Raw genomic sequence first — 12458 nt, forward strand, 5'->3', positions numbered from 1 at the left:
TTCCCTGAAATGTAAACTACAAACGACCTTGGGAGTCAGTGCCATCTGGCGGGAATTTCATATTTTCTCGATTACAGCTTTAACACAGGGATCAAAATGAATTGTCAAAGCCGGTGAAGGAGAAGCGAAGCGAGCACATCAAGTCGGCCGTGTTTATACTCGCTTTAACATCTTTGGTCATATTGCGAGTTAATCTTTTTGGGTGAAATCCGAAGGTCTGTGTACTATTGTTGAGACTGGTTCTATTGTCGTGAACTAGATGTATATGTATTACTGATTTGTTATGAATAAGATTTTGGTGATGAATGAGGCAGGTGTGATTTTCAGGGATATTGTGGCCCGAATTTCCTGGCATTTGCCTTACGGTTGAGGGAAAACCGTGGAAAACATCAACTAGCAAATTCAACCCAACCGGGAATCTAACCCGGGCCCTCTGCGTAAGAGACCAGCATGCTGACCCCTATACCACAGAGGTGGTCATTATCCACATCTTGTTGCCAGACCCTTGCTACTTATCAGTAAGGCCCGATTTGATGACCTAAAAAATCACTCAAAATTACTTGTAAGATAACTAAAAAAATAGTAAATGACCTAAAATGCTGAAAAATGACAAAAAATAAACAAACCTGTACGTAAGTAGTAAAAATCCCACCTCAAATTAAAAGCTCTCATCTCCATTGCAATAGATGACAGTGTAGCCTAAATGATTACAATATTAGAGCAAAATATTAATTTTATTGCTGAAAACTGACCACCTGAATTGAGGCTGTAGTACCCTGTTTCTTCAACTCTAGTTTGGATACAAGGTGTAATACGGGCGGGCATGGAGGCATACAGGTTTCGTATGATATCCTGCGGCATATCGTCCATATTTATTCCAACTGGTTCTCTAGATCTTGTAAACTTCTAGTCTGCTGCAGTTGGCGTCCCAGGTGGTCCCAGACATGTTCGATTGATGACAAATCTGGCGGTTTTGCAGGCCATGGAAGTGTGACAACGTTGCGGTGGCATTCCTGTGACACCTTGCTGTGTGCGGCCGAGCATTATCCTGCTAAAAATGACCTCTTGGAAGCCTTGCCATGAGTGTCAATACGTGGGAGGAGGATGTCCTGCACATATCGCTGCGCTGTTATTGACCCTGGTATCACTACTAGGAGTGACCGACTGTCGAATGTGATGGACCCCCAGACCAGCACGCCAGCAGTGGGTGCGGTGTGTCGCGCCACAGCAAATGTAGGATTGAGAAGCGCACCACAAGGTCTCCAGACACGACCACGACCTCCGTCAGAGCTTAAAGAGAACCTGGATGCATCGCTAAAGACAGCCCGGTTCCAGTCTGCAGCAGTCCAGGTTTGTCGCTCACGACACCATATAGTACTGGGTGTTCATTTCAAAGTGTGTCATGACGTCACTGTTGTTGGGTCAACGATTTGAAGCGAGTTTCAGCTTATATGTTAGAGAAGTTGCCTATTATTTAAGGCGTTCTTCAATCTGAACTTGAGAACGTGTACGGTATAACTTGAACGTCGTAGCAACAGATGGCGGTCTGTACGGTCTGTGTGCTACCATAACCTCTTTCGAACTGTGTTTTGCGCCGGCAAGTCGTACGCAGGGTATTTGTTATCATCGGTTGCGTACGGTAACATTCCACAACACAAATCAAATGCTCCGTGTCCATGTTGACCGTCGAAGTTAATGTCAACAAATACGTAAGTAATCGTCTTAACTCTCTCCCCCCTTTTCCCGACAGTACGTATTTCCAAACAGTTCACATTCCTGCCACTACCGGCGTTACCGTACGTATCGGTACTACTCTTCACAATGAACGCCGTACTTGTTAGGCAACTTTTCTGCCTCTTAGGTTATACACCTCTGCGGAAGTGTAGGAAGATTGAATTCTCTAGGCTCATCGGCTAGCCACATGACGGCATACAGCGAGCCATGACACATTTTGAACTAAACACCCAGTAGACCAGTGATCGCCAAAAGCTGTGTCGCGACACATGCCCCTGCCTCCACTCAAGCGTAACCATGGCATCATACCCCCCACCCTGTGTTTAAAGCTTTCACTTCGATATAAGACAAGACATTTATCAGCAGCGGACGTACACATGTAATGTTACAAGTGTGTAGGATAATATGTTTCGATGTCTTTTCCAAAATAGAGTAATAGACAACAGATAATATGTAAAAACTTAATTTTAAGGAGCATGGGAACAAAAGTATTTCTTTTGTGCAGATGGCAAAAATATGAGATACCTAATTTGTTGTAAAATGTTTAATGAAGTATAAAAGAACAATGTGCGTTGTCATTATTCTTCTTGATATAAAGACTACCACGCCCTTACCTGTAAATTGAATATTTCATTAATAAACGGACAATAAAAAGTATCGCCTTCTATGTCTTAAGGGGAGTCTATACTGCCATCCCATCAATGTAAAGCAGAGTAATAAAAGATAAAGATCGTAATTTTAGCCTGTTACATACAATAATACTTGAAGAATAACCCCTAAAAATTTCAAATGTGTATCTTATGTAAGTCCTGAGAAAAGTGCACCAAAATTAGATGAAATTTACATTGCTGGGATAGGCAGTACAGACTCCCCTTAATCGGGATAAAATACTTCGACGTTTTTAGTGTAATTTACAACTTCGTGACCAGCCTGGTGCGTTTTTTCTAATTTCAAATATCTGCTCATGTAAAGTACACGTTCTTTTTATTGTAAATAAGAAAATATATTTTATTTGATTAATAATACAAAAATAATGAATAGGAGGATAAAATTTAACACGGAAAAAGTGTGTGTAGTTAATAAGTATAAGAATATTACAGTATATTGTTTTTGTTTTCCGGGCACAGTCCGTCTCTGCACTGTTATTCGCTGCATTACCTGAGGAGATACCCACTCCACACCTTTCCCGCGATAGTGGTATGCGGGTTGCATTTCTATTACGTCACAATTTCGTGGTGTTTGGCAACCACTGTACTAGACTGTAATAGTATATTCAGTAGGCCTACTTTTCTTTGCTCCCATTTGAATGTCACTTTTCTTCGCAATAACATAACATTAATAGCCTAAAAAATCGGAGAATAAGCCAGTTGTTTAACTTACCTACATTAGTTGCCTACACTACCCAATTATCTCCTGGCTTAGTTGCCTCATGCGTGATGCCTTATTGGTGTAACTTGTGAGGTTCAAACCTGTCTTCGGACAGTTGACTAAACAACAGCTGTTATGACGTGTCTTTCGTATTAAGAAAGTGATCTACGAATATCAATGGATTGTGCGCTTACGTTGGGGTTGCCTAGGCGACGGTTTTAGTTTATGCGACAGCATGTGGAAATAAACACAATACCAGTATACCTAATCATATTTAGTGTGATTTTTTGAGAGAATCTTAATTATAATTTTTCTATAGGTTTCGCACTTTTATTATTGAATTAATGGCATCTTCTGTTATTTGCTCCTAACATCAGAAGACTTGTAAACAGCGCATATTGGAAAACCTAAGCACCGGTACGTATTTACGTCTTTCGGCGTGTACTATATAATTTTGTTTCATTCTTTTTAAATAATCGTCTTTATAGTATATAACTTCAGATAGGCCTAGGCCTAGTTCTTTATTTTATGTGTGTAATATTGTGGGTACCATATTAGCCTATATGCTGTAGGCCTAATGCTAATTGCTAACAGTCGGAACTATTCTTATCCAGCTACTGTATTACAAAAGAAGGATATTCTCTTAACAGAACAGTTTGATAAGGGACAAAGTACATTCAGTGGGTATTGAATTCCAATTGGATGTTAGTGAATATAAAAAAAATCACCTTTAGGCGTACTGATTTGGCACAAAATGATGTTTCATTCAGGTGCCTTGCGTTTATTTGTTAGGTACTGTACGCTAATTGCATAGCAAACGGCGGTGTTGCATAGGTTATGTAATGCCTCTGATACAATCGGTAACATGTGGAAGAGAACAACCACCAGGATCGCCACCGTCGATTGGGAACAACTGTTGGATGGAAGCACAGTTGCTCCATTCAATTCAAATGAGAGTTATAACATGATTTATTATGCAGTAGCTAGATGGCAGCATAGTGAAATTGATAACAGTTGTTGCCATCAACGCCTATAAGACTGAGCAATCTATTATATTATATTATGTAATCTGGGGTAACACAAGAATTTGCGGGAAATGTGCACAGATAATTAATTGATTGATTACTTTAACCAAATACTAACGAGCAGTGCTTTAGTTCTGCAGAAGCTCACCAGAGTTGTGTTCCAGGAAATATTACCGGCACATCATGACTACAGTCTACGGTCAATATATATTTTTTTAAATTTAATTTAATACTTTTACAAACAATTTTGTTTGTACACTGAAGATATACTAGCACAAAGTCATTAATTCTGAGAATTGTTCCTCAGACTTGATTTTGTGAAGCACATAATACCGTACCATCTTTAATGGCATAACTTGCTTTTCCATTCTTCAGAGTTTGTTTGCACCTCTTGATCAACAATTCCTTAATGCTCTCCTCTGACATAATTTGTGTAATTTATTAAAAAAAAAAAAAAAAGGAGAAATATAAGATATTTCTGGCATCCCGACAGTCACTATAGGACACAGGTCAAAATCACTAAATAAAGGTCCTGTACTGTAGGTATAGGATGCCTGCCAACTCTAATTGCAACTTAAGTTTTTACATTAGTGGCATGACATCTTCCTTTCTTTTAATTATTTTGTCATAAGTTGTTGTGTTAATGGATACATAGCTACCGGTATTGATATTATTATATCATCAGGTAAACTTACTAATTTAATCACTTTTTTTTTAGGTGAAAAATAACAAAATGGCCACGTCTTCCAATACAGTCTTAGAAGATGCAAATAGACCTACTTCCTCTTCCTCTTCAAGTGAAGCCTCTTCTCGTTCAAAATCACAGAAACCAAGGCGCAGGCATACTTCAATTGAGAGGAGGACTCGCTTTAATTTAAGAACGGAGTCCATAACCGGATGTAGGAGTGAAGACAAACTTACTCCTTTTGTAAGAATCATGTGTGTTAAGTACTGTACAGTGTTATTATCTTTGTCGTCCAATGAACTTCATTACTTTTACTGGAAATATTCACTTAGAAATTTACTAAACCATGTGAAAGAAAAACAAGCTAACAGAAGCATTTCTCATTATTTGTAATTATTTCTCGTATGAAATTATACCCAAAATATTATTTCTTTAACTGTGGTGTCTATTCCACATATATATTGTGGAGTCCCGGTCGCCATGTTACTAAAATGAGTGCCCTCCTTGTGTGTTGACTTAATATATGTCAATATACATATGTCGAACATGGAGTAAAGCCACTAAAGGTAAGAGCCAAAGAAGAAAGATTCGGTCAGGTGCTGTGGATTGAGTCTCGGCATAGCTCAGTGGCTAGAGCACTCAGTGCGTGAACTGGGGATCCTGGGTTCGATCCTCTGCACTGGAACGAATTTTTCTCCTTTAATAACACTGTTCTACAAAAAAAAAAAATGAAATTCATTTTTTCGGGATATAACATTCTTGATTAACATGGAAATTTACCTCCTGAATTCAAATCTGTAATTAGTTTCTCTGTGTCACGCATAGTTTTCAAGTTATATGCAATTTCATTTTTAAAATAATTTTCGTTTCCACGCTATGTATTTATGTAGGCAAAATATGTAACTATTAATATTTTAGTCACTTACAAAATTATTTACAAACATTTTATGCACTATAAAACAAAAAATAAATACAAGCCTTAATATAATAATTATATTATATGGAAAAACGTATTTAAGGTTAGAAAATATGAACAAAATACACTTTTCCCTAAGAATTTAAATATCTTATCTTTTTCTCCTGTGTTCAATTTTGCAGTCTCTAATAATGCTCCAGTGGTAGTCAGCAAGCATCGCAGGCATCCATTTCCCTTCATGTCGCTTTTCCGTGGACATTATATCTTTATGGAACCTTTCACCATGTTCATCGGAGACATCACTGCAGCTCTCAGGAAAATGATGTAGATGAGAATCTTGGAAATACACTTTTAAAGATATGTGACATCCTAGATCTCTATATGCATTTATCATTTGTTGAACCAATTGTTCGAAGTCAACTCTTTTTCTTCCCAGAAAATTTTGCGTTTGAATTCTTCTGAGTTTGAGTTTGCGTTTGAGAATTCTTGAAACAGGACCACGCTCTTCTTTTTTTTGATGCAAGACAGTGTTCAAAATCTGAGTCCTTCTGAAGTTCTCTAATTTGGGGACCCACAAACACGCCCTCTTTTATTTTTGCTGCAGAAAAACGAGGAAACGTTTTTGAAAGGTACATAAAACCTCTTCCAGATGTGTCCATGACCTTAACAAATTGTTTAATAAGGCCTAGCATGATTAGACTGTATTTTGAGGCATCTATAAAAGTCTCCACTCCTGTGGCTCGTATTTGAAGTTCAAAGTATTCATTAGGTCACAAACATCATTGCAGAATGTCATGAGTTGAATTGTGCATATGCAGAAACAATATTTCATGTAAACAAGCAATACTCACTTCCTCTAACAAGAATTTCAGGTTAAACTCAAGAGTTCTCTCTCTCTGTTAGAATCTGTCTATTTTACTTCTATGATTTATGAGGTTTCTGTAAAAGAGAAATATGTAAAGTTTTACATATTTTATATACCACAGATGTCGGAATATTATGGTTAAAAATGAATATTTACTCACATGGTAAGGAATGTCTCCATCATCTAAATAATGCCAGTTTAACTCAATTTTAAATCCTGTGATAACGACTTGCTTATTAACATAAAACTTTACTAGCAACAGGAATGCCACAATTTGAAAATGAAAACCAATGAAGAACAAAATTAACTGTAGGCAACTGTTGTTAAGCAAGGTTCACCATCTTTATCACAAACTTAGAGTGTAAGTTAAATGAGACGTATATTGTCGTATAACTAGAAAAAACTGTGCCTGATAGCGAATTTCTGTTTTCAGATTTGAATTTTCCATATAGAAATCCTTTGGAATCACATATTTTCATATAAGAAAAATGACCCTTGTAGAACAGTGTAATAAATGACAAGTTTTACATAGTTTTATAAGATGGTTCTTCCCTTTTGGCAAGGCAGACAGCAACTTCATTGCCAGATAATCCACAGTGTGCCGATACTCACTGAAAAACTATCCTTTTGTTAAGCTTTATCAGATAATGTATAACTTTTCAACAATCTTTACATTACCATTTTTCTTAGGGCAGTGACGAAGATTTTAATTTTCTCCATCAAATGTCCCATTTGTGCCAATTGTACAGTGCGATTCTGTACACAGACTCCCAGCAAGAAGCATCACAAGAGACCACACCATACACTCACACGGAGATAAAAAGCTCGAACTCTACAATGCCCATGTCAAAATGTGCAGCTACAAATCCTAGTGAAACATGATTGTTTTGACTGTGACTCTTGCTGGATGACTCATGCGATAGCAGCAGGCAACTGATGGTTTATTATTGCAAGGGATGTTTGTTATTTTGATATATTAGCAGAATTTATTTTCACATACAAAACAGTCCTTGGCTTTCAGTGTTTGTTCATTTTTCGTAATGCATACGTGTATCCTTTTTGTGATTAATAGCTTTTCGTCTAACTACTGAACAGCGTATTTTCGTGTGTTGCAAGTTCTGTAAGTCATATTTATATGCGGATGATCTTGCTATAACATTTACTGGATATGATAGATTGAAAATTATTAATGATCTTGATGCAATCAACCGAAAAATAGAAGATTGGTGTTCAGCTAATTCTCTTTGCTTAAACAAAGAGAAGATACAGAACTTAGAGTTTTCCTTAAACAACAGAATCAATTGTAAAGAATCTGTCAAATTTTTAGGAGTGCATATACAATCTACACTTAAATGGGACTGTCATATTGACATACTATCTAAGAAACTCAACAAAGGTATTTTTATGTTAAGGAAATTAAAAACACATGTTAGTGTTAAAGTGCTAAAATCAGAGGCGTATACTGGTTAAAGAGTTTGGGCTACCGCTGACCCTATTATTACACAAAATATATCTAGCAATTACTTTAATTTTAATTACTATGGTAAAACTAATAATACAAAATTATTACATTATGTTATATTATAAACTTTTTCTTTTGTAATTTCCTTGGGCTACCGCTGGTAGCCCGCAAAATACGCCCCTGGCTAAAATCCGTATACTATGCTTATATCCATAGCCATCTGACGTATGGAATAATAGTTTGGGGTAATGATCCTAAAATAATAAAGTTATTGAAACTACAAAAGAGGGCAGTAAGAATAATTTGTAATGTTGATAACCGTACACATTGTAAACCTTTATTTCGGAGACTTGAAATTTTAACTGTACCGTCTTTGTATATTTGAAGTTGTTTAATGTATGTACAAACAAATATTAATAATTTTACTACAAATATCTCAGTACATAGCTATTCTACAAGGCATAAAAATGATTTAAGAAAAGGACAATGTAACTACACTACTACTAATAGCAGCTTTGTAGAGATTTGTAAAAAGTTATATAATGTTTTACCCGGCAATATTAGACATTTAAGCTTGAGGCTTTTTAAGAAAGAAATTAAAAATAAATTAATAGACTTGTCATTATGTAATATTGGTGAGTATTTTAACTCTATATAGTTGTATAACTTTTAGGGAGAATTGTCCATATGATATTATATAATGTAATTATTTCATTGTATGTAACTTATGAACTTACTGCTTACTTGTAAATCATGACATTTTCCTATGCTGCATTGTACAGTCTTTGGAATGAAATGTTTAAAATAAAAATAAAAATAAGTAGGAATCTGCAGGAAGAGTTAAAAGAGAGTTTCGTGAACAATTTCCTGGCGTGAGAGTTTCAACACATTCTAGGATTCATAAACCAATGAATAAATTCAAAACAAAAGGTTCGGTACTGAATGAAGAGGTCGAAAAAATCATACAGTATTAACGTGTGAAGAATTCAGTTAGCAGAAAAATTTCAAGAATTCCCAAGGATGAATAGAAACATCATCTCACGCTACAGCGCTTGTGTCCATGCTAATGGAAAACATTTCGAGCACTTGCTGCAATGGCATAGTCAGGAATTTAAGATGGAGGGAGGGTCAAGTTTTGGGAACATCACTTAGCCTAATTAACATGCTACATATTTAAAAGACAATAATAATTATTTTAATTACTTCACCTTTCATAAACGACATAGAATATGTTCAAAAGCAAGCTCTCAGACTCATTACTGGTGGAATCAAAATAACTCCAATAGATTCTATGAGATTCCTCACTAATATTAACAGCATCAAAATGACAATAGAAGAAAAAGCACTGATTCAATATGAAAAACTTATCAGATTACCAGGAAACAATTGGCATTCATACAGTCCTCTCTGTAGATTGAAAACTCAAAAAAGTTTCATATCCATTGTTCAAGAATTAAAACTGAAAATCAATATCCCGAATTTAAAAGAAAACTTACAAATTAAACCAAACCCTTTAACTCTATTAAATATAGAATATAATCTAAATTTAACAGAAGAAATACTGAAATCAGAAGTAAACACTGAAATACTGAAACAATTGTCATTAGAGACAATTAATGTTAGGTACCCTCCACAAAACTGGCTTCATTTATACACCAATGGATCCTTGATCTCCAGAGAACAAGGTGCTGGTGCAGGTGTTACGTGCTGTCTCTTCTCACTTTATAGATCACTTGGATATGGAACAACAAGTTTTGATGGTGAAATCATTGCAATAAGTGAATGTCTCAGGAATCTTCTATGCCACATCAATAAATTTAGGAATGCAGTTATATTGTCAGACTCCAAAGCAGGTATTCTATCAATCGTCTCTAAACACACACCTTCATCTCAAACAGCAGAAATAACTAAAATGCTCTCTCAATTAATATCACTCAATAAAAGAATTGTATTCCAATGGATACCATCCCATTGTGGAATCCTGGGAAACGAGAATGCGGATGCTTTAGCAAAGAAGGGCAGCACTGCTACTTACAGACCTGTTACTAAATCTACGTTTTACTCTGTGAAAAGATTTATTAAATCTACATACTTAGACTTCAAGTAACAAAATTTGATAACTCAATCCCAAGGGAAAAAATGGAACTCTCTGCATCAAAATCCTCAGTTAATTCCCGATTTCCCACGAAAATCGTCTGTAGCTGCATTTAGATTGGCAACAGGCCATGATTGTTTGGCTAAACACCTGTATAGAATTGGAATATATCAGTCCCCTAACTGCCCATTGTGCAACTCAAACCAAAAAATGGATTCGGAACACCTCAAAATCTGTGCTTCATTGGCTGGTCATGAAAATATCTTTGAAAAATATTGGAGTGCAAGAGGTCAAATGACTTTATTGTCAAACGCCTGGCATTAGAAAACAACAACAACATAATAATTATTGTTTAATACTATGAAATTTAAACTCTCCAAAAGTTATTGTAAAACAAAATTCATTCTCCATCATTGCAGAGTGAATCAACAGATGCCGACCCTAAATAAATCTAGTTATTGTGTTCAGAAAGGTAGCTTCATAATTTCTTTGAAAATAATCGATCAATTTAGAACTCTCAGCAAAATATAAAGGATTTGTTATCCTAAATATTGATTATTGTCAGTTTATTATTATTTGAACACGCAGTTCATCTCATTCAGCCAACATTACGTTACATTATCAATCTTCTTAATGTATCCAGCTGTAATGGTTTATTTAACCTGCCAGAGTTAATGCTACATGGCCTTCTCTAACACGCACTCAACCAGCAGTAAAACTGAGATACAAAAAACACTGTATGTTAGTGAAATTAGTAATAGACTTGTAAATATGGGAGTCTTTAGTTAGGGTCGTATTAGCTACAAGGTTTATAATGCTGAAGTGTCCTCTTTTATTATGAAGATCATATTATGGTCACCATATACATAAGACATTTTATTGTTTCAGTATCTGCGTTGGTCTTTTGGAGTAAACAAAACAATTCCTGCACTGAATCTAAGTGTTCCCAATCGACCTCTAATCTTCTATGCCAGCGCTCATGCAGGAGTATTATATGATACCAAGTCAACAGAAATGAGATTGCTGCATGGGCATGTGAGTTCTTCTTAAATATTTTATAAAAGTTAGCAATTCGATCATAAACTAACAGAGATGTATTTATTAATACTTTTCTTCCTTCATAAAGTAGGCTGATTTCTGTTCTGGTCTCAATTCAGCTATCATTTTCCGAGCTGTACCATAAGTCCAATATGTACAAGAATTTAGTTTGTTAACAGTGATTTAAATGTGTAGTCTTTCTTCACTCCATTAATTATTGTAACTATGCTGTTGTAAAATTGACAATTAATATGTAATATATTTATTATTATTATTATTATTATTATTATTATTATTATTATTACTAGTTATCACTATCATCATTGCTATCTCTGTTTTTCTTTATTTTTTTTCTTGTATTAGCTCGATGAGAGCTCTATAGTGTTCTTTTGACCCTTTATAGGGTCTTAATTTAATTTGTATTATTTTCACCAGCGTCTGTATTTCTTTTTTGTATTTATATGTGCTCTCTGGTGGGATGGAAGAGAAGGGCTTATGGCCTTAATCCTGTCAGATTAAATAAATAAATAAAATATATCGATTGCAAGAGGAGAAAAATATTCTATAAATAAACATTTCTTTATGAAGTTTTAAAAATAAATCGTGAAATGAGGTAGATAAAAATATTGATATAAAATCATCATAACACTAGAGCTACTTAAGACTCTTAATACAAGGTGAGCCAATGAAATGGGCGATTTTCAGATTCGTGTCTTTTCGGCTGTTGTCGGGTATTTTAATTGTTACATGTAACAATCTATTCTTCATTCGATTTGTTTATAATGGATCGTTGGATGGATGAACAACGTGTTTTTGCTATTAAGACATATTACAAAAATAATGATAGCGTCATTGCTGCACAACGGCTATTTCGACGTCATTACAATATTCATCGCAATGATTCGATACCATCAGCCCATGCAATAAAAATCTGGATTCAGAACTTTGAAGTAACTGTAATGGGCAATTTTCAGATTCGTGTCTTTTCAGCTGTTGTTGGGTATTTTAATTGTTACATGTAACAATCTATTCTTCATTCGATTTGTTTATAATGGATCGTTGGATGGATGAACAACGTGTTTTTGCTATTAAGACATATTACAAAAATAATGATAGCGTCATTGCTGCACAACGGCTATTTCGACGTCATTACAATATCCATCGCAATGATTCGATACCATCAGCCCATGCAATAAAAATCTGGATTCAGAACTTTGAAGTAACTGTAATGGGCAATTTTCAGATTCGTGTCTTTTCAGCTGTTGTTGGG

General features: G+C 35.3%; 1 protein-coding gene across 2 annotated transcripts in view; it reads left to right on the forward strand.

The window, feature by feature from the left end:
- The first annotated feature begins 993 nt into the window (after positions 1-993).
- The window catches only part of LOC138692865 (cilia- and flagella-associated protein 251-like), a 78007-nt gene continuing 66542 nt past the window's right edge, over positions 994-12458 (forward strand). The window contains exons 1-3 of one of the 2 annotated variants that reach the window (XM_069816167.1): positions 994-1350; positions 4846-5055; positions 11039-11185. In XM_069816167.1, the coding sequence (XP_069672268.1) occupies positions 1105-1350; positions 4846-5055; positions 11039-11185 (603 nt within the window). In that variant the 5' untranslated portion in view covers positions 994-1104. Of the gene's footprint in view, positions 1351-4079; positions 4327-4845; positions 5056-11038; positions 11186-12458 lie in introns of those variants that run through there. The other variant, XM_069816168.1, reaches the window with a different exon arrangement.

Source organism: Periplaneta americana, chromosome 17 (assembly GCF_040183065.1).
Source record: "Periplaneta americana isolate PAMFEO1 chromosome 17, P.americana_PAMFEO1_priV1, whole genome shotgun sequence".
Taxonomy (NCBI): domain Eukaryota; kingdom Metazoa; phylum Arthropoda; class Insecta; order Blattodea; family Blattidae; genus Periplaneta; species Periplaneta americana.